This window comes from Mastigoproctus giganteus, chromosome 13 (genome assembly GCF_048544385.1).
Source record: "Mastigoproctus giganteus isolate SK-2022 chromosome 13, ASM4854438v1, whole genome shotgun sequence".
Classification (NCBI taxonomy): Eukaryota; Metazoa; Arthropoda; class Arachnida; order Uropygi; family Thelyphonidae; genus Mastigoproctus; species Mastigoproctus giganteus.
Window position 1 is genome coordinate 5397608 of NC_143587.1, and position 24487 is coordinate 5422094.

At 37.1% G+C, this 24487-nt stretch overlaps 1 protein-coding gene across 2 annotated transcripts in view; it reads right to left on the bottom strand.

Annotated features, from left to right (window-relative positions):
* The window catches only part of LOC150075736 (protein lifeguard 2-like), a 165622-nt gene that overhangs the window by 17310 nt on the left and 123825 nt on the right, over positions 1-24487 (bottom strand). For both annotated transcript variants that reach the window (XM_090387424.1, XM_090387425.1), the window contains exons 9-10: positions 21953-22040; positions 5496-5585 (exon numbers count right to left, since the gene is read on the bottom strand). In XM_090387424.1, coding sequence (XP_090243550.1) covers positions 5496-5585; positions 21953-22040 — 178 coding nt within the window. The remainder of the gene's footprint in view (positions 1-5495; positions 5586-21952; positions 22041-24487) is intronic.

Genomic DNA, 24487 nt, shown 5'->3' on the forward strand with positions numbered 1-24487 from the left:
GTCCGTGACCAGAGCACCCTCTCCTCCAATCTTGAGCTTGATAAATATCACAATACATATTACTGAATCATATGGTACTCCACCTGTGATACTGGCTCACAAACCAGTAGTCATTTATAACCACTGCCTTTTTAACCACTTAACCATACCCTCATCACACAGTAGCAACTTGTCACTAATGTCATATTTATAATTGTAATTTAAAGTATTTTTAAACGATAATGGGCGTCATTCCATTCAGGTTGAGAGTTTAATAATGGCAACCATGACCATAATGCACTAGACTGTGGCTGAGAAAGTATATTGCCAATATCCGTTTCTACCACCCTCTTAATAGGTGTCAGAATTTTGTCCCATTACACACCTTTTAAGGTATGTAATGGGGAAAGAAAAAAAAAACCCACAGAAACATACACACCTATTAATATATTGTTAAATCAAACTTTTCCTTTTAAAATCTTCTGCAAATTTTCCAGTTTGAAATGTTTTTTGTTTAGTGTAACAGACTGGTGCCTATTCCTCCTTTGGTGGTAAAGTTCTGGTGATCTTTGATGGATTTTATAACTTTTCATTTTATAATTTGTTAGTAGCTGGTATCATACTCAGATCTCATAATGGGATATTATTCTTTGTCATATATACAAAATTAAATTTTGATATAATATTTTCTAATTTAGATTCAGGATCATAAAAATATAGCCAAGTTTCATCACCAGTCACCAAATGGGAGAAAAATCTATGTGGATTAGCAAGAATTAAATTCACTTTTGATGACTCAACTCTCTGATCTTTGTCATGAATGTAAAGGTTTCTGGGAACAAATTTGCACAAACTTTGGACATTCCTAAATGCTCATGTATTTTTGTTTAAAATGCATCCATGGGAAAGGTTAAATACTTTTTCAAGTTCAGACACTAATTTCAATGATGGTAACTGTTTCAAAATTAATTGCTACAGATGGTCAACTGAACTTGGATCATCCTCAACTGATTCCATCCTATTTGTAACTCTGCTGACCATCTTACAACATTAGCATAAGTGGGTGATACTTCCCCAAACACTCCAGTCATTTTTTCATGGATTATTTTGGCATTTCTGCCCTCTTTGGTTAAAAATTTTGGTTTACTGAACAATGCTGATTTGCCTGTGGAAGAAAGATAAATAAAGATATATTTATCTTTCTTCCACTTACCAACTTAAAATATTTAATTTTAGAAACTGCATAAAACATTGACACATTTTTTACTATTATTTTATAAGATATTAAATTATCAAAATAACTTATTCTGAGATCATGGTATTAAATACCCATCATAAGTCAGATAAATTTCAACAACATTGACAGTTCCCTTGTTAGTCCACTTAGCTGTTTTTTGAAGGGACTTTAAACATTTGAAATTGGGAGACCTCCCTAATTTCCTTGACATTTTATTCTGTGCATTAGAGGGTTTAATTTTAAATTTTATTTCATATTTTATTGATGTAAATATTTACTGCCAGGTTTTTTGGATTAGGCACTTTCCTAGACTCCTTGCACTGAAGCTCCTTAACCACAAACTGATCTGTATGAAGCAATCTCTTAAATTTGAGTTCTATCCATAGGCTCTGTGGAGTGAATTTTTTTGGGGAATTTTGAAATTTAAAAAAAAAAAAATGATTAAACATAAGTCCTTTAAAATATCAGTATGTTCTTATCTTGACATTATTGTCCAACACTAAAGTAAATTTATTGTCAAATATTCAATCAGAATTTAAAAATATTTCATAAAAAAATGTATAAACAAAACTTATTTCTGATGCAATATCTTCAGCATTTATTTGTGTATTATTTATCAATTTTATTGACACATTTTTATCAAATTCTGGTCTAAATTCCATAGAAATTCAGAGTTTGACATGTGCAACTTCAACTCCAATTCTGAAAGGCTATTTTTGTGCTACTATCTATCATAAACTATGCCTACAGTTAGTTGAGAATACACAAAAGAGAGAGAGAGAGAGAGAGAGAGAGAGAGAGAGAGAGAGAGAGAGAGAGAAGATGGGTAAGTTGCTACAATGGATAAAAGGATGGTTAAGTGCGAGAAGACAGAGGGTGGTAATCAATGGGTGCTGCTCTTCTTGGACTAATGTTATTAGTGGAGTCCCACAGGGTTTGGTGTTAGGTCCACTGTTGTTTTGTATATTTATCAATGATATTGATGAAGGTATATCAGGCTTAATGTCGAAGTTTGCAGATGATACAAAGGTTGGCAGGGTTGTTAATGACAGTAATGGCAGTCTGCTACTGCAACAGGATCTAGATAATTTGGGCAGATGGGCTAAGAAGTGGCAACTGAAGTTTAACCTTGACAAATGCAAAGTACTGCATATGGGTAGAAATAACCCCAGAGAAACGTACCAACTGTGTGGTACTACACTTAAGGTGGTAGAAAATGAAAAAGACCTGGGAGTAATTGTGCAGTCAGATATGAAGTTCTCTGAGCAATGCAGACAGGCTGCCAGGGCAGGTCATGGGGTTTTGTCAATGATATATAGGAATTTTGCTAGCAGGGAAAAGGAGGTGATTATCCCTCTGTATAAGGCAATGGTCAGGCCACGCCTTGAGTACTGCGTACAGGTCTGGAGACCTCATTTTAGGAAGGATGTAGATTTACTTGAGCAGGTACAGAGAAGGGCAACAAGATTGGTGAGGGGAATGAAGGGATCCTCTTACCAAGAGAGAGGCTTAAGTTCTGCAAATTGCAGTGGTTGGAGACTAGGCACCTGCCCGGTGATCTGATTGAGGTATATAAGGCCTTGAATGGGTTGAGCACGCTGAATTCTGATGGGATCCTTCCACTTGTTTAGATTACGAACCTAAGGGGGCATAAATTCAAATTAAGAAAAGACAGATGTAGAATAGATGTGCGGAAATTTGCCTTTAGCCAGCGGGTGGTTAATTGCTGGAACAAACTTCCATCTGACGTTGTGGAAGTTGATAGCTTGAATAATTTTAAGGAGGAACTGGACAGGCATTTGGAGGGAATGGTGTGATTTTTTTTTTTTTTTGGCTGATGCTGCATAAGCTCATACATTTGCTTTCTTGCATCACATGCCACTACTACTACTACTACTATGGCAGCATGTAATAGCAAAATTTAAAGACAATTTGTACATCATAGGAACATAACATATGAAGCAACCGCCAAATGTAGATCCGTGCATAACTGCCCAGAATCCAAACATGAAGATCCATGTACATAATGCTGAGAAGGTTAAGAGTCAGTAGGACATAAGCAGCCCCCAGCTCAGCACAACTAATCAAATGTTTGCTTGAGCAATGATCATACCAACACACATTTGAGTGTGATTTTTTTTTTCTTTTCTATTTTATTACTTTTTCTTCCCATCCACAAATTCATTAACAATTTTTTTCCCAAACAAGCATTAGAAATGAAATAATTGTACATATAGCCTCACTGTTATACATTGAAGTAAAATGATTATGCATTTTTATTGATAGGAAAATAAATTAAAGAAAAAACTATTTAGATATCCATTTACAAATAATCATAGAAATACTGCAGACCATACAAGTGCCTTTGCATTATAACCAATGTTTGAAATTAACATTTTGTAATAAGATGAAAAAATATACCAGCAGCAAACACGTGATCCAATTAGACCTATAATAGATATTTGTATTCTATCGGACCACCAAAAGCTTTAATTACACCTTGAAACTGTCTGGCATGAATCATATCAGACTCAACATATAATCACTGTTTGTTCATGGTACTAGACATGATTTCTTGTAATGCTATCTTGCTTGATAACTTTTTACCAGCATTCTCTGTCCAAAAACACTCCAAGTTTTCAATTGGATTCAAATCGGGACTATTTCCAGGCCATGATAGGATCAGATATTGCAGTCTTGCAGGAATGTCTTCACCTAAAGATAAAAGGAAAAGAAATTGGTAAAACAGTCAGTGTTTGAAACAAGTTAAAATTAACATACCATAAATTGTATTAAATGATTACCTAATGTTGTACTAAACTTTGTGTTTTCCAACATGACTTTTTGAATGTTAGAAAACACATAAGGTTTAGTACAGTATTAGATAATCATTTAACACAATTTACAGTATACTGTAAATTGTGTTAGATATTGCCTTTGTTTGTTATGCATCTCCAAACCATCTGGTCCACGGAAACTTTACTGTTGACTGAATACAATCGGGGAGATAAGTTTCGTCAGATACATGGTGAATGCAGCATTTACCATCTAATCTATGGAGGTTAAATTTGAATTCATTCAAAAATATTACACATTCCCATTGCCCAACTGACAATTAGCATGTTCTCTAGCGCATTAATCATTTTTTCCTTGTGGATTTTGTCAATAAAAGCCTCTTACAAGGTCAGTATACATTCAGAGACCACTCATCCACACAAGTCTTCATCAGGAAGTTCTTATGTTCCTTCAAGGATTTTAGGTCAGTGGAATTTGCATGATGAGCCTACTGAGGCACAGATGCTTCAAACCTGTCCTGTGCTGCAGTACTTTTCCATTTCAGTTCAGTTTCAGATTTTCTTTTGACATCTGTTGTCTGATTTTTTTTTGTAACCTTGACACAATAGACTGGTTACAGCCAACTTTTACAACCACAAGCTGATTAGAAATGCCCTCCCTATCAAGAGCAATAATTATGCTTTTCTTTCTTGGAGTGTATCCCATATGACTGCTGAATATGAAGAACACGGATAAAGCAGGTGGATGCAATTATAAACAAGATGATGCAATACCACTAATATTATAGACTGATGATGCAATATCATGTAAGTTTTACAGGATGATGTGAAGTGTCTTATATAATTTTACCTGTAGAGAGTTAAAGAAATGTTAACCTTTAAAGGGATGATGCTATTTATGTGGTCAGCTGTGTCACACACACAGCTTTCGTTGTGTGTCACACACACACACAACGAAAGCTGTGAACGAGTCTTACCAACATTTCTGTTGGTAAGACACTAAGTCAAAAATGACTTTTTTTTTTTTTTTTTTTTTAACTAATTTTAGGCAGCAGATGGGAAGTGGAATACAAATGAATCATTTGCTCCAAAAATAAGTAAGATAAATAATGGTGGAGAATCAGCTGTATTTAATTAATTTCAGTTGAGCACATAGTAAATTAGATTCCAAGAGCACCTTGCCTCTTTCCACATACATAGAGGCAATGTAGCCAATGAAGATGAAACTGAGGCATGACTACTGCTATTTGAAAATCCACTAATCTACAACTTTATACTATCCCCTTCCATTATTGGAAACCTCCTAATGTGGGAGGTGTCCAATAATGGAGGTTTTATTTTAACATATATAAGCATTCTTGAAAGAGCAGTTATAATGAATATTTTAAGTTTTGATAAGAGTGTCAACTTATTAGGAGTGACAATTATGTTAATTACGGAAATTCTCTGTTATGTTTAGTCTATGCTAAGAAAATAAAAATTACCTCATTATAAGTGAAAGCAGCTACAATACCAAAAGTGAAGAGGATCCAACAGAAGACAAATAGCACTCCAGCTTTGGACGTAAAATCATACTATACAAATACAATAAAATAATGCTGAAATTTTGAGATCACTCAATGAATTATATCTTAATGATATAAAAATAATTTCTTGGATTCATCCAGGAAATTTTTATTCCAAAAATTTATTTTTTTTAAATTATTTTTATTAAATTGATTTCTTAGACGAATCCAATTATGCAACTTTGTGGCAAAACTTGTAAAACTTTCACATATACCTTTTATGTACAGCACGAATCTGGCTCAAAATGAAAACATAAAAAATCTGCATTAATAAAAGAAATTCCACAAGCACCTGAATTTAAGTCAATAAAACAGGTTGTTCAAAAATAGTCATTAGGAAAAGCTATTATAAAAAGAACTATTTAACCTCACAGCAGTCGTGCCTGATCTGATGTGCCCCTAAAGCAAAATATATTTTACAAGTTAATTACCCAGTTCAAGATTAATGGTTGTTGTGCAACTAACCTTGAATTAGTACAGATACAATTTTGCATGGGTTCTTTTTGAAGTCACTCATTACTGTTTAATCAGTATAATACGTGAAAAGCATTGGAAGCCTGGATACCACCATTAATTTCACTATTTTTGCATTCCACTTTGTCATGCTATTTTCAGTTTCAGTGTAATGTAAACAAATACATCAATTAAAGGATATTTCTTGGCTAAATGCCTAAGAGGATGAAGGAGTTTATTTATGCATGGGTAATACACACACACATTTCTAGTATCAAGGTGGTTTTAATGCATCATTTTAATTATATCTCATATTGTGAATACCTTCACAACAAGTTGCCATGGTATTGCATTACCTCACATAAGTAACACTTCACCTATGGACAAGACTATTGTTACTTATTCTCGGCTGATACCACCACCCAGACAGCACCATTTCAAGGCTTTTTGGCCCTTCTTATGTATTATGCATGGGTAATTTGTGTGCATTACCCATGCATAAATAAACTCCTTCATACTCTTAGGCATTTAGCCAAGAAATATTTTTTAGATTAAACCACACACACCATCAGCAATCACTCATATTGTGGAGTTATACTTCATAACTTCATATTCAGGAAAGGGAATGCCAGAGGTGAAGTAAACTCTGGCAGTGAGCTAGATGATTTTGTAATAACTGAGAGGAAAGTGGAGGAGAAATTGTTGAGGATAAACATAAAAAAGGCACCTGGAGTGGATGGGATCTATCCAGTTATATTAAAGGAGGCAGCAAAGGAAGTAAGCAAACTCTTAGCCATAATTATGAGAGCTTCTTTGGACTCGGGGGAGGTACCCATAGACTGGAGATGTGAAAATGTGACCCCAATTCACAAAGGAGGATCTAAGGCTGACCAAGTAATTATAGACTTGTGAGTTTAACTTCTGTTCCAGGAAAATTAATAGAGGCACTGGTTAAAGAAGCACTGCAGGATCATCTAGACAAGACTTCAGTTATAGCTCGGACACAGCATGGATTTGTTAAGGGAAAGTCTTGCCTGACCAATTTGATTGGATACTATGATGCAGTCACAAAAGAACTGGATGCAGGGAATAACTTTGATATTATAAATTTGAATCTTAGAAAGGCTTTTGATACTGTTGCACATGGAAGACTGCTGCACAAATTGGAGCAGTGTGGCATTGGAGGCAAATTGCTGCTATGGATAAAGGGATGGTTGAGGGAGAGAAAACAGAGAGTGGTAATCAATGGACACTCATTGTGGACTAATGTTATTAGTGGAGTCCCTCAGGTTCACTGTTGGGTCCATTATTGTTTTCTGTATTTATAAATGATATTGATGATGGTATATCAAGCTTAATATCCAAGTTTGCAGACGATACAAAGGTTGGCAGCGTTGTTAAGGACGCTACTGACGCTATGCTGCTGAAACAGGATCTGGAAAGGTTGAGCAGATAGGCTGAGGTGGCAAATGAAGTTTAACATTGACAAATGTAAAGTACTACATATGGGAAACAGCAACGCCAGAGCAATGTATCAACTCTGTGGCACTACACTGACAGTGATAGAGAATGAAAAGAACCTGGGGGTAATTGTGCAGGCAGATATGAAGTTCTCTGAGCAGTGCAGACAGGCTGCAAGAGTAGCTCATGGTGTCTTGTCAATGATATACAGGAATTTTTCTAGCAGGGATAAGGAGGTGATTATTCCATTGTATAAGGCAATGGTCAGGCTACACCTTGAGTACTGCATACAGGGCTGGAGGCCTCATTTCAAGAAGGATGTAGAGCTGCTGGAACGAGTACAGAGAAGTGCAACAAGGTTATTGAATGGAACAAAGGGTTGCTCTTACGAAGAAAGGCTTAAGTTTTTCAAATTACAGTGTCTGAAGACTAGGCACCAGTGAGGCGATCTGATAAGGTGTATAATGCCTTGAATGGTTTGAGCATGCTCAATGCTGATGGGATTCTTTCTCTTGCTCAGAATAATCACCTGAGAGGGCATAAATTTAGATTGAGGAAAGACAGATGTAGGATAGATGTGTGGAAATTTGCCTTTAGCCAGCGGATAGTTGGAACAGACTTCCAACCCTTGTTGTGGAAGTTGATAGCCTAAATAAATTTAAGGCTCAGCTGGACAGGTATTTCGAACGAACGGAGGGGTGAAATGGAAGTGGTTTTTTATTTTTATTTTTTTGGCTGATGCTGCATAAGCTTGCTTTCTTGCATCATATGCCTCTACTAATGCTAATGCTAACTGGGTTGTCACTACAGCAACAATAGGGTACTTATTGACACACCCACCGAAGAGGGGACCAAAAAGCCTTGAAACGGTGCCGTCTGGGTGGTATCTGCGAAGAATAAGTAACAATCGTCTTCTCCATAGGTGAAGTGTTACTTATTTGAGGTAGTGCAATACCATGGCAACTCGTTGTAAAGGTATTTACAATATGAGATATGAGTAAAATGATGCATTAAAACTACCTTGGTAGAAGAAATGATGTGTGTGCATTACCCATGCATAAATAAGTGGACTGGACTACTGGTGATTAGTGCTTTTAATTATTTGATTTATTTAGATATTGTTGGATTATTTTGTTATAGGTTTTCCTGTAACAGTTTGATTTTTATAATATTACAGATATACTTTTTAAAAGTTAATTTTCATTGATATTTAGCTAATTTTATAATGGTAGTTACGAGATCTGCCTTAAACACGTCACAGGGTATCATAACTCACAGGGAAATAGCCGATGGCGATTTACGGGTGAGTCATGATGTAACCCGTTGCGGAATCTGTGGAATGTTTTCCCAGGTCGATCTGGTGACTAATCATAGCTCACCTGGGGATTCTTTTTTTTGTGATCGATGTAGGGAGTGCACCGATCTTAAATTACAATTTGGTGCACTGATGGAACAATTTGAGTCACTGAAAAAAACGAGTGCTTGACCTCGAGAATAATGCATCTGGGAGCTCGTCAGGGACTCAAGATTCCAGCAATCTACCAAGTAATGCACATCTGATTTGGGCACAAAACAGAAAAACCAAGTGCAAACTACTCTGGTTAAAAAGTACATTGTTTTATTAGGAGACTCCATTGTCAGGGAAACGGGGAATATTTTTTGTAATAAGGATAGGTGGAGCAGAACCAGGGTATGTCTGCCGGGAGAAACTATTAACAATGTCACCAACATATTATCAGATTTTAAGAGGGGGTAAAGAGAATATTATTATTCATGTGGGGACTAATGACATTAAACGTACACAATCTGACGATTTGTTGATAAAATACAGGACCATGCTGAGGAAATGCCATGAGCTAGGCCACAATGTCTATGTGTCTGCAATTCTTCCCAGACACGATAGGAGTGATTATATGTTAAAAGCCTTGTGGATTAACTTAAGACTTGAAGGACTCTGCAAGGCTTTAGGGGGAAAATTTTTATCAGCATGGCCCACACTTGTAGGTAGAAGGAATTTGTTTTGTAGAGACGGGATACACTTAAACAAAGGTGGTGCAAAAGTTTTTGCCAGTATTATTGAGGATACCTTAAAGGTTCAGGGAAACTGCTAGTTAGGGGAGGGATGTGGGTAATAATGCATTTATCTGATAATATTGATCAAAGTAACTCTTGCACATACCTCAAGAGTTCTGATCTATTACCCCAACTGGACATATTATCTAGATGTTCTGGGGCAGACACTTTTCAGGAAAAGAGCCTAAAAAACTTCAAGGGTTGTGTTAGGGTAGTTAAATATACAAGAACAGTAAGTCTTAATTGTTTATAAAGTAATGTTAGAAGTGTCGTCAATAAAATGAGCGAATTCGAAATGCTGGTTAAAACAAGTAACGTGGACATAGTAGGGCTTACGGAAACGTGGTGTCACCCAGAGATAGGGGATGATGAGTTTCAGTGTGGCTTGTATAATGTATTTAGGAAGGATAGGATAGACAGAAGGGGTGGTGGGATAATGCTTCTTATCAGAAGCAGCCTGAGTGCAATGTTAGCTTTCCCGGATTCAGACGTTTCACGTGCTAGTATAGAATCTGTATGGTGTGAGATAGTTGGAAACAAAGGTATAATGCGAGTAGGAGTACTCTACAGACCAGGCGATTGTGAAGATTATGATGAAAGCCTCTACATGCAAATGGAGTGGGCAAGTAAGCGTCAATGTCTTATTATGGGTGATTTCAATTTGCCTGTAATTGATTGGAGTAAATGGGAAGGAAACTCGACATGGGGAACAAAATTTTTAAATCAACTAGATGACTGTTATTTGTATCAACATGTCAGGGAAAGTACTAAAGAAAAGAATATCCTAGACCTCATCATCACCCATGAATCAGATGACATAAAAGGGCTGACAGTAGAGGAACCAGAAGCAGGAAGTGATCACTGAGTTCTACGGTGGATGATGATGAGAGAGGTAGCAGTAGTAAAAGGCAAAGGAATGGGTTTTAATTTCAGAAAAGGAAATTACGATGCCTTAAGGTACTACATGGTCTCTATTAACTGGGTAGATATCATGCAGAGAATGAATACAATTGAACTGTGGTATGCTTTTAAAACATTAATCACAGATGCCTTGAATGCATATTTACCATTAAAATAAAAAAAAACTCCACGAGGAGGGTTCCAATTGGATGAATAGTGAAGTTGCCACATTATTTGAGCAGAAAAAGGTGGCATGGAAAGGTTACAGAGCAATAAGAAGTACTGAAGCCATAACAGCAACAAGATAATCTGTAATAGAGCCACAGAAAAGGTTCGACAGGCAAAGGCAGGTTATGAGAAATCGCTAGCAAATAGAGCAAAGAGGGAGGATAAGGAATTCTTCACATATATAAATGCCAAGAAGAGAAGGACAAACCACATCGGACCTTTACGTAAGGGAAAGGGGACAGTATTAAATACACCAGCTGCCGTTGCAGACGAACTCAGTTATTTTGCATCGATATTTAGAAATGAAAAACCTTTTGTGGCAATGGGAGCGAATTTGAAAAATATGTAATTAATGATATTGAAATTTCGCAAGATTATTTAATGAAAAAACTTTCGAGCCTACCGGCCAGTAAGGCTCCCGGAGTTGATGGAATATACCCTATAATCTTAAGGGAGGTGGCAAGTGAGTGCATTGAACCATTGAGGCTAATTATGCGAACATCACTAGACTCTGGGGAGATTCCCTTGGATTGGAAAAGTGCCAATGTATCTCCCATACATAAGGGTGGCTCTAAGAGTGAAGTGGGAAATTATCGACCTGTCAGTCTGACTTCAGGGGTGGAATTCAGGATCATTTGGATCGAATTGAAATTCTCATGGATATTCAGCATGGTTTTGTAAAGGGAAAATCATGTTTAACAAATCTGGTTCGCTATTTTGAAAGGGTCACTCACAAGCTGGATTTAGGGAATGATTTCGACATTGTTTATTTAGATTTCAGCAAAGCTTTTGACTCAGACCCACATGTGCTTTTGACTCAGACCCACAGTGATTCCAACCTGTTCCAGCTTTATAAGCTGGAACAGGTTGGAATCACTGGGAAAATCCTTAGATGGATAGCAGGATGGCTTCAGGGCAGGAGGCAGAGGGTTGTGATAAATGGCTGTTCCTCAGATTGGGTTGATGTAAGAAGTGGGGTTCCCCAAGGATCAGTATTAGGACCACTGTTGTTTTTAATTTTCATAAACGACATCGATGAAGGGATAGAGGGCGTGATGTCTAAATTTGCAGATGATGTTAAAATTGGTAGAGTAGTTAATGATCACTGTCAAGCTGAGCTTCTTCAGAGAGACCTAGATAGACTTCAGGAATGGTCAGAAAAATGGCAGCTATGCTTTAATCCAACAAAGTGTAAGGTATTAACACCTGGGAAACAGTAATCCCAAAATAACTTATTCACTTGGTGCAGTTCAACTAAACCCAGTTGGTTGTTGGGTTTTATTGGCACATTAGCAACTAAGGCTATAATACGCCTAAACCCAGTACTGGAGGAAAGGGACTTGGGTGTTACGATTCGGTCATTGTAAACAGGTTGCAAGGAAGGCCCATGGTGTCCTATCGATGATCTATCGAACTTTTGCAAGTAGAGATAGGGACGTGATAATCCTGTTGTATAAGGCTATTGTTAGACCACTTTTGGAATACTGTGTTCAAGTATGGAGACCGCACCCAAAGAAAGACATCGAGCTTCTTGAAAGGGTGCAAAGACGACGGGTAACTCGCTTGGTGAGATCGGCAAAAGGGCATCCTTCTGAAGAAAGACTTCGAATATGTGGTTTGCAGAGTTTGGAAACTAGACACCTTAGAGGAGATTTGATTGAGGTGTTTAAGGCTCTGAGATGCATCAGTAAAATGAATGAGGGCGAAATTTTCAAGATTATAAATGATGCTAGAACTAGGGGACATAAATTCAAGTTATGGGGGGGAAATGTTTAAATTGGACTGCAGGAAGTTTTATTTTAGCCAGCGAGTTATAAATTACTGGAATAAGTTGCCTACATGGGTGGTAGAGGCTGACAGTTTGGGGAAATTCAAAGGTCATCTGGATAGTACCTTTGGGTTAGGGAAGCGCATAGGATGATAGTTTAATTTCCTTTTCTTTTATTAATTATTATTATTTATTTATTTATTATTATTTTTTTTATCATTGTTTTATTCGGGGTTTTTTTTGATTGGTGCAGCATAAGTTTTCTTGCACCATGTGGCCATTACTAATACTAATAACTAAATAAACTCCTTCATTACATGCTGTTAATTTTATTTTTAATGACATAAAATGGTATTTTGACTTATTATTTATTTATTCAACAAAACAATGTACGCATACATAATTTTTGGTTTCAGTACACTTACTGGCATTATCAACCTAAGAATGAAAGTGATGACTTCGTATTTATATTTTGTCTCTCCTCCCCCCCAAGAAAAATAAAGGGTTTCTTTCATGGATGTAAAAGGTGTTAAAAACACAAAATAAAAAATTACATTTAATAAGCATTGCAATGGTTTTCAGTCAAAGATCTTTATAGCAGCCTTCTTTTTAACTTATCTGAAGTTGTTCAGATAAAGCAATGACCTATGTGACCAAAAATGTTTTTTTTTTCCCCCAGATGTGGGCCTGTTACCAGGCACCACTGCTGCCAAGTTAATAACACCAGAAGCTACACGGCCTTAAAAAACAAATTCAATAAATCTAGGGCCATCTTGTTCTAAGTATATTAAATGAACAATGAAGAAAATAGCCTTCAAATTACTAAAAATTGTTCAATTATTATAAAATTTATGGCATGTAAAGGGGCATGATTGGTGTAAAACGTGTTCTGTTTTTAAGGCTACAATTCTAAAAAGAAGGTTCTTTTCAGAATTCTACTTTCAGATTATTTTGTGGTTGAGTTTTGATAACTTATTGGGAATCTTGTGTGTTTTACTCTGTAAAATACACAAAAAGTCTACTTGGGTGTTTTTGGCAGAAGGGCTCTGTCTCTCAGCTCACATCAAAAGTAACTATTTTTTGTCCTCTGTTTAATAGTGTATTTTGTAAGGTTAGGTGGTGAAACCTTCTCATTATTTTTAGTGGTAACTAAGTACAACGATTAGAAAGCATTTACTATGCTAGATCAAATTATTAAAACTAGAAAACTACAAACAGCTATGAAATTATTTATTTGAAGTTGTTCAGATAAAGCAATGATAAGACAAGTTTGGCTGAAAGAAAAACCCAACACTCATATATAATGTATTTCATTTTTTACTTGGAAAATCTGTGTACTCAAAAGAATTAAACATACAATTTACAAGTGAAATTAGCTACCTATTCTTAACTACAACCACTGGCCAATCAGGTCACAAAAGGAATGATACAAGGTATATCATCTCTCTCTCTCTCTCTCTCTCTCTCTCTCTCTCTCTCTCTCTCTCTCTCTCTCTCTCTCTCTCTCTCTCTCTCTCTCTCTCTCTCTCTCTCTCTCTCTCTCTCTCTCTCTCTCTCTACCTACCTATCTCTGTGTGAGAGAACATTTTTCAGACATTGCAATCCAGACAAATCAAGTGAGACTTGGATAGAAAAAGGAGTGTAGAATTTTCTGTCTGCATGTCAAACAATGGGATACTGTAAAACAACACTCTGATATGCAGGTAATCACCGAAAATGAAGCAATACCATGAATTCAAAAAAAATTAATTCAGTACTGATTAAATAATTTCTTGTGACAATTTCAGATCATTTTGCACACTTGACTCAAAAATAGTGGTAACCAATCTCAAAATTAACAAATCATTGTTTCTTATTATAAGTGTGTGTTTACAAGTCAATCTGCATGTTGTACAGGTGGAAAAACCCAAAAAACTTGTACATCCATCCTATTTCACATTATATAGCAGTAGAGCAGATATCATCTTTTAAGGGCATAAAAGGTGATATTGTTGTACACAGTGGCACAAATGACATTGAGTGTGGGAGATCTGTGGTTTTACTAAGCAAGTACAGATCAATGCTGAAAAAGTTGAGTTAGGATTAAATTTCAAAGTGTCTGCAATCCTGACCAGACATAATGATCAGAGCCTTGTTAATCAATTCGGACCTGGAGAGATTGTGTAGGGCTTATGGGGTAGAATTTTTCTCAGTGTGGTCTATGCTTGTTAACAGGAGAGATTGCTTCCAGGGATGGGATACACTTAAATAGAAGGGGTGCAAGAATATTTGCTGATGCTATCGAGGCAGAATTAGGTGAGTCAAAAAACTGCTAGCTTGTGGGGGATACACGGACTAATAGATTAACAGTAGCCACTGGCAGAGGTGAAAATGATTCTTGCACTGGTTGTATTGAAATGCAATTGAGCAGCAGCCTGGATAGCAAGGCAATGGGGCTTTCCAGGACTGCTGGGAATCATAGTGGAACAAGTAAATACATGGGCTGTGCTAACTAAGAGTAGAAACAGGTGCACGTATACTTGCATGTACACCAATGCTAGGAGTATAGTTAATAAATTCGATGAGCTTGAAGTGCTAGTCAAGACATCAAAGGCAGATATTGTTGGGATATCAGAGACGTGGTGTCACACAGACATAAGCAGTGCAGAATTGGAATTTGGGGAGTACAATGTGTACAGAAAGGATAGACAGAACAGGAAGTGAGAAGGGGTTATGCTGTTAGTTAAGAAACAAAATCAAAGGAAGTGCATCCAATTGATGTTGGTGGACATTGCAATGTTGAGTCTGTTTGGTGTGACATAAGCACTGGGAAAGGAAAAATGAGAGTAGATGTGTGTTATAGGCCTAATGAATCTGATGAGTATAATGAGCAATTGTGCAGAGAAATAGAGTGGGCCAGTAAATCAAATGTCTTATAATGGGGGATTTTAACTTTCCAGAGATTGACTGGAATTTGTGGGTTGTTCACTCACACACTTTAAAGTGTACCTCATCCCTGTAGAAGCAGTCTCTCCTGTTAACAAGCACAGACTAGGCTGAGAAAAATTCTACCCCTTGAGCCTTGGACAATCTCTCCAGGGCCGAATTTATCGACAAGGCTCTGATCATATACTCCCTCCTATCATGTGTAGGCAAAATTGCAGACAGTTTCAAATTCAACCCTAACTCACGGCTTTTTTTCAGCATTGACTTCTACTTGTTAAGTAATTCCGCCGGTTGTTGTTGTTGTTGTTGTTATTTGGTTTTTTAGGAGCATTAGCAACTAAGGCCATATTGCTCCGGTGCGGTGGTCATTCCCTGACCTTTCCGCATGTTCCGTATTTGGTGGTGACGGGCTCGAACCCCGGTCTAATCAAGAAGGGTGTGCTACGCACTGCTGCTCCTTCCCACCTGGCTACGGAGGCAATTCCGCCGGTCTCCTACTCTTAATATCATTAGTGCCAACGTGTACAACAATATCACCCTTTGTGCCCTTGAAAGATGATATCTGCTCTACAACATCATCAACCTTTGCCCCATGGCAGACATACCCTGGTATGTCTATTCCATCTATCCTTTTTGCACAATATGCTCCCGTTTCCCTGACAATAGAGTCACCTACAACAATTAGTTCCTTTGAGACCAGTGCATTCTGCCTTGGGGGTTGCGGGCTGTGTGGCGTGATGATCAAATGCAAGCTCTAGCATTGATGTGGGCAGCTGAGAACTTGATGGGCCCCTCAATTTAAATCCTTCGAGGGCATCCACCCTGTCTTTCAAGCTCTCATATAAGCCCATAATAATGCTGAGTTGGCGCCTGATTTCCACACACTCCTTACATCGCGCACACACAAAGACATTCCCCCTTGGCAATATCATGTCCCGTTCCTGATTGCTCCACAAACATCAAACAAACAGTGCATTTCAATAGACTGTGTTCAGAGGACAACCACCCCCCTCTGTTCTCCCGAGCCACAGCACTTCCATTAGTTTGAGCCTTTTGCTTTGCTGCTCTGGTCTGAGTCACGATTTCTATTCAAGTTCAATAAAATTCCAATACAAAATATAACCCTAAACTTATATCCCAATGAAGTTATAACCTATATATATATGTATTTCGGTATCGAATATTATCTCAGAGTTATGTTATATGACTTTCTTATCCCCTGTCAACTTATATGTATTAATTTATGATGTTACATTTGTAAAAACTAGGTCGCTATATTTATTTAGTTAAAAAAGTACAATTCAATTGACAATGAAATTTAATAAGATTAATAAATTTTACTGATTAATTGATACTACTATACTCGCTATCTAGTTTTCCATTAAACCTTACACTATCTAGTTCGGTGCACACGTATCGTATAACAATGGCGGCAAGTTACGAACAGCTAATCTACAGACACAAGGTATTATTTACTTTCCAAATCGTGCTATCTAAATTCAAAATAAACCACAGAGCTTGACTAGGTCTATAAGCTACTTATAGAATATAATTTAATCTAACAATTAAATCAATAAAGCGGCTAAATATAATTAAAAACTGGGCATTCGCGGGAGCTGCTAAACTTGTCCAACACGTGGATTTGATACCCTTACTGATACAAAGTAATAACCTACGAAATCTATCGAAATTCAAATCAAACTAAAGTATTGTTAATAGGAATATAAAGCAACTATAAAAAATAAATTAATATGCCAATTTAAGTCAATAAAAAAGCAAAAACTTCTCTATTAGCTGGAGACGTAAAAACTTCGCCTGTTCACATGTACTGTCGTACCGAAATATAGTGTACTCTCGAACCCAAATACTTAATGATGTAACTACCATCAGGGTTAAAGGGAAGGGTTTTTGCTTTCATAAAGGTGACTACAGTGGTCTCAGAGATTTATTAGGTTCTATATAGTCTGACCAATTTGTTGATATTACCAACAGCAAATTCTATAAGCATTCAAGGAAGAAATTTTGGAAGCTACTAAGCCTTTTGTTCCAACTAAGAAATACTGCTCCAGGTTTAGGCTCAAATGGATGTCAGATGAACTAATGAGACTCATGGCAGAGAATAAAAATGCATAGAATGCACATAAATGTCAGGCAACACAGAAGCTTATGATAGATGCAAGCTAGTCTGTAATCAAGTCACAAAGGAGGTTAGGTAAGCGAAGGCAGATTATGAAAAATATTTGGAAAGAATGCAAAGAAAAACAGCAAAGACTTCTTTACTTATATAAACTCTAAAAGGAAGGGGATGAATCAGATTGGTCCACTTGATCTCAATTGTTTGACTGCAGATGATCATTCTCAGATAGCTGTCGAACTAAATGAGTATTTTGCATCTACATTCACAGATGAGGATTTGTTCAAGGAGGAGAGGGTCAGATGTTTATCAAACTCTAACAGGGAGTTAAATGATTTTGTAATAACTAAGAGCAAGGTGTAGGAGAAATCGTTGAGGTAAAACATAAGAAAGGCACCTGGGGTAGATGGGATCTATCCTGGCAAAGGAAGTAAGCAAACCCTTCACCCTAATTATGAGAGCATCCTTGGACTCAGGGGAAGTTCCCACGGACTGGAGATGTACAAATGTATCTCCAATTCACACAGGGGGATCAAAGTGTGACATCAGTAATTACAGACTTCTGTTCCAGAGAAAATATGGAGTCACTAGTTAAAGAAGCATTACAGGATCATCTAGACAAGACAGCAGTAATAATTCAGCCACAGCATGTGTTTGTCAAGGGGAAGCTTTGTCTGACCAATCTGATTAGATACTATGATGATCACAAAGGAATTGGATGAAAAAATAATTCTGATATCATATACAGTAGACTCTCGATTTTCCAGGATAGATGGTAAAAAACAAATCCCGGATAATCTAACTGGATTTCCCGGTTAATCCAAAAATACAGACGTCCCCGACATACGTAAGAGATACGTTCCAGGATTTCTTACTTCATCAAGTTTTATGTAACTTGGGAATGACTAGTAACATATTGCTGCTATATTATTATTGACAAATCTGAATTCAGTGCGATACTTGTTAATGATTGACTAATTTCATATATTCTTATAAGTTTAATTTTCTGATCCAAATCGATCGCCTTCCTTTTCTTGATAGATTTACTAGTACCGCTGTCACTTATTCTCTTAGTTGGCACCACGATAACAGTCAAAATAAAATTTTCTGTAAAGAACTTCACAGGGTTAAGGCTCAAACTCACTATTATTACCCAGCACGAGCTCACATTTTACTAAAGCACATTTCTGGAGGTCACCAAAAAACAATAAAAACAATTTGCACTTTCCGTTTTATTGGGCTTTTCTGTTAGTGCAATCTATTATAAATGGGTAGTAAACTCGATCTTACTGCATTTGCAATGATACCGATAGCTGGAATTCTGTGGGATTTTAGGTTACTATGGTGAAGTGCGTGTGCCCTTCACTAAAATCTTCAGTCATATAAAAAAAAATAAATAAATAATTGTAAGAATTTACTCTTCTTCCCTATTTTTTTGCTTGTTACTCTGATCTCACTTTTGCAATTTGTGCGTGCCGTGATCGTCATTATTGATTGCTTATTATTTTTTTTGTTGTTTTAAATTCTACAATCGTAAAAAAAAAAAAAAAAAATCGAGTGAAAACAAATTTATGTAAATCCGTAGTTGCGTAAGTCGAAGACTTACTGTATCGAAAAATGTTCAGCAATCTACATAAAAAATAGAGCGACAGATAAAAAACTTACCATGTACTAGTCGTGTGTCCAATACGATGTACCCCTTTATTTTTTGCGATGTCAATTTTAAATCTAATAGCTTCCCTTTATTTTTTACAATGTCACATATGGTATTGCTTTGGTCACCACCATTATCATGGTTCCTTAGAGATTTAATGGATGCACCATTTTCAAACTTTTGAATAATTTCAAGTCTGTTTAACCGAAAGCGCAACGCTTTGGCGTTTATCCATCATTTTTGCGATTTCTACACAAAAACAAAAAGAATATATTTACTATAAAAAAAATTGACATCCCTGAGATAAATAAGGAAACAAAATTTGTCTTTTTGCAGTTCGACAGAACACAACAATCGATGCAACGCACTAAACCAAACTAACATTTTTTTTTTTTTTTTTTTTTGAGCGGCGGATGTGAAGACATTGGGGGTTGCAAGATAATAGGCACATTAATCTCCCAATGATGTGCTTATAATGCCGGTTCTTGTCGCTTATTTACAACTTGCAGAGTATATGTTTATACCTATTCTAGTTATTACTTGAATTTTATGATCTCTGGTTGATTTTTTTTTTTTTTTTTAATTTAGAGTCTTGAAGTGTCCTGGTTAATCCGATCCCAGTAAATCGAGAGTCTGCTGTACTTAGATTTCAGGACAGTTTTTGATACTGTTGCATATGGAAGACTACTATACAAATTGGGGCAGGATGGCAGTAAGGGCAAGTTATTACAATGAATAAAAGGATGGATGAGTGGGAGAAGACAGAGTGGTAATCAATGTATACTGATTTATGTGGCCTGATATTATTAGTGGTGTCCCTTGGGGTTCGGTGTTGGGCTCATTATTGTTTTGTATATTTATTAATGATACTTATGAAGGTATATCAAATTTAATGTTAAAGTTTGCAGACGATACGAAGGTTGGGTTGTTAATGACACTAATGACAGTACTCTGCTGCAACAGAATCTAAAAAAATTGAACAGATGGGCTGAGAAGTGGCAAATGAAGTTTAACACTGACAAATGTAAAGTACTGCATATGGGTAGCAGTAACTCCAGAGTAACGTAACAACTGTGTGATACTACATTCAGGTGATAGAGAATGAAAAGGACTTGGGGGTAATTGTGCAGTCAGATATGAAGTTTTCTGAGCAGTGCAGACAGGCTGCCAGAGTAGGTCATGGGGTCTTGTCATAAGCCTTGAATGGGCTGAGCACGCTGAATTCTGATGGAATTCTTCCTCTTTCTCAGATTGCAAACCTGAGGGGGGGCACAGATTCAATCTGAGGAAAGACAGTTGTAGAATAGATGTGCGGAAGTATGCCTTTAGCCAGCGGGTAGTTGATTGCTGGAACAAACTTCCATCTGTCGTTGTGGAAGTTGATAGCTTAAATAAATTCAAGGCAGAACTAGACAAACATTTGGAATGAATCGATTAGTGAAATGTTTTTTTTTTTTTTTTTTCTGTGTGTGTGGCTGATACTAGATAAACTTTCTTTCTTGCATCATCTGCCTCTACTAATGCTGCCAGGACAGCTCATGTGTTTTGTCAATGATATACAGGAATTTTCCAATCAAGGGTGTTTTTCCCATTAATACATATGGTTCTGCAGGTCTCCTCATTTTAAAAAGGGTGTGGATCTGTTAAAACAGGTGCAGAGAAGAGCAACCAGATTAGTCAAGGACACAAAATACTTTAATTCTCTAAATTACAGCACCTGAAAACCAGACCTCTGCAAAGAGACCTGACTGAAATGTTTAAAGCTTTAAATGTATTGAATAAACTAAATGCTAACAGGATCTTAATGCTTTCTCAGAACATCCCCCAAACTGAAAAAGAGTGTCTGCAGGATAGATGCTTGAATATTTGCTTTCATGTCCTCAGTCCATTCCCCCTTCTAGGGGATGGACTGAGGTGGGTGAGGGTTTCTTTATTGCTGGTCTGTAAAAGCTTGCATCATTTGTCACTACTAATACTATATGAATATAATGCATTGATTATAATCTCTCAATTATATCCACTACTAGTGTAAACCCATTAATTAAAGGGAAGTCACTGATATTACACTTAATTGAATAATTTTTTGTTCTATTGTGTTCATCATCGAAGTACCCTCTACACCCCAGCTTATAACTAAAATTTAACATTCAGTTAAATTTTTGGATTATACACCAAATCGTATCTTCAGGCTGACATATTTTGAATACAATCTAATAATGGAATTATCCCACAATTGCCTAAAGGTTTTCTGTTTATGAAAATATTTTCATCTCATTAGAGAATGAAGCCTTTGTAATTGGTGAAGCTGGATTGAAACGAATACACCCATTAATGTATTTATAGTAAGTGAATATTACTGTGCAGAAAAGTTATGTTACTGATTTGCAATGCAAAATTTTTTGCTGGAGCAAACAATAACATATTCATAAACTTTAATAAAATAAAATTCACATATAAAACCACAGATATTTCCCAATTTCCATCCATCTCTCAAATAATATAGTTAAGACTTTTACTAGGTCTAAAAATTCACTTCCCACTTTGCACTTTACTTCTGTTCCTGAAATAACCTGAAATTCTGAAATACTACTGCAAACAATAATAATGTAAATTAATATTTAATATTAATATAATCTTTATTTAATAAAAACATTGTTTTATTACAGAAATTTCTTAGAAATTATATTCTAAATCAGGCTACATACAAAAATAATAATTATAATTTCTATTTTCTGGCAAATGTTAATGGATATTATATGCTAAGAAGCCATGTAACTTACCTTCGTATTAAAAGAAAAGATAGTGACTCCCAGGCAACAACTAGCACACATTCCTAAGGCAATCAGAACAATATAAGTATCATGGAAGCTGGGAAAGGAAAAGAAACAAAAAATTCATATTATGAATATATATATAAAATCATATATTTAATCATATACACTGAAAAGACAGAATTCATGGGATACCTGGTTCCTAGGCAACACGATGCTGTCACCCCTCTTGCTAGTGGACGAACCCACCACTTAGCAGGTATATATTCAATGTCAGTATAGATAACTGTTGTGAATTAACTGACTTTCAAAGAGGGATGATAGTGGGTGCCGACGCATGGGTCACTCTGTCGTGGAGGAGGTACAGAAATTGCACTATCCCCATTTGACAGTATCAAGAGTGTATCAGGAATACACCATTTCCAGAATAACATCTCATTGTGGACAGCACTGTGGGGCGGAGCAAGGGGGCGGATGATCGTGGTCATCGATGTCTGCCTTGCATTATTTCAGCCAACCGGAGACTGACAGTGGCACAAATCACAGCCGACTTCAATGAGGGAGGTTCCAGAAATGTCTTCACCAAGACCATCAGGCGATCATTAGCCACAATAGGTTATGGGAGCCGCCGACCTACCAGAATCCCATTGCTAATATCACGACACAGGGCTCTATGGTGAAAGAACATCAGCACTGGACCTTGGATGATTGGAGATGGTCTCCTGGTCCGATGAGTCCCATTTCCAGTTATTTTGAGCGGACGGGAGGGTGCATATCTGGTAGAAACCGCGCAAAGCTATGCTTGTTGTTTGTTGTTTGGTTTTTAGGAGCATTAGCAACTAAGGCCATATTGCTCCGGGATATGCGGTGGTCATTCCCTGACCTTTCCGCATCCTCCATATTTGGTGGTGACGGGCTCGAACCCCGGTTTAATCAAGAAGCGTGTGCTATGCACTGCTGCTCCTTCCCACCTGGCTACGGAGGCGCCTACAAAGCTATGCACCTGTCATGTCAAAAGGAACTGTTCAGCAGGTGGAAGGTAGGTAACAGTCTGTAGCATGTTCACCTGGCATATATTGGGACCTTTGATACATCTAGACACTTCTCTGAATGGTCCGGGTTATGTGCCCATCTATGCAGACCATCTGCATCCCTTTATAGTCATTTGTGCACCCAGAGGGCAATGGACTCTTCTAGCAGGATAACGCATCTCCCCACAGAGCTGTGGTGACTAGAACATGGTTTGAAGAGCATTCTGCTTATTTTACCAATATGGAATGGTCTGAAACATGTGGACCATCTTTGGGATGCTGTAGAAAGGTCCGTTCAAGCTTTGGATCCTCCACCCAAGAATGCCACAGAATTATGGACAGCGGTGCAGCAAGCATGGATGGAAATATCTGTGAAATGCTTTCATGAATTAGTGCACTCAATGCCTCGCCGTGTGACTGCCTTTATGTGGGCATAAACTGGACCTACCCATTACTAGATAGGTAGGTATCCCATAATTTCTGTCCACTCAGTGTAAATAAAGAAATAAATATCACATTTTGTAATGAAATAAACATACTTAGTTTATTACAAAATTAACTACCACAGATGTTTGAGTACAAGTTGACTGAGTGTAAAGTTGACCACTAGTTTTGGGCCTATGGAAATCAGAAAATGTACTCTTGTATTAGAAAATATGCTTTGTGGGCATAGCTGATGCTTGCAGTAAATTATATAGTATACAGTAATACCCCGACTTACGCTACCCCGACTTACGCGAACTCGGAGTTACGCGGTTCCTGATTTTTTCGTTTGGCAACGCTGCCGCCCACTATCTTCAAGGTCGTTTTTCATATGTTATCGATATACGGTGCGACGGCGGAGACTGAGAGCGAAATATGAACAAAATTCAACTTTGCTGCTTTTATGTTTTTTATATCAGTGAAGGGGAAACACATTTCACCATAATATAACGTAAAAACCAACACAATTCCAGCTATCGGTATAATCGCAAATGCAATTAGATCGAGTTTACTACCAGTTTATAACAGATTCCACTAGCAGAAACGCAACTGGATTTTTATTGTTTTATGGTAGTAACCCCTAGAAATGTGAGGTGTTAATAGTGTATCTCTGCCTTTATGGTGTTGTTTATTCAGTTGCTACATGCGCGCAGCTTTGTTTATGCGTATCAAGCGTGCCTCCTCGTTTTGTAATTGTGCTTTATTCCCTAAAAATGAAAAGGAAGCGTCCTGGTGAAGACACTACAGATTCAGAGAGAAAAAGAAAAGCAATTATCGATAAACAGAGGCGGACTGGGTCAAAAATTCTTTCCCGGGAAAATTTATAGTGGCCTCATACTATGGTTTATGGCCAAAATCACACTGGCCCACCGGGGTTTCCCCGGTAAGGCTTATTGCCAGTCCGCCTCTGTCGATAGAGAAAAAATATGAAATTGTGAAACGCTTTGAGCGAAATGAAAGACCATGTGATATTGCACGTGCTGCAGGCCTAAATGAAGCAACGGCGAAAAGCACATGACAATTGCAAACT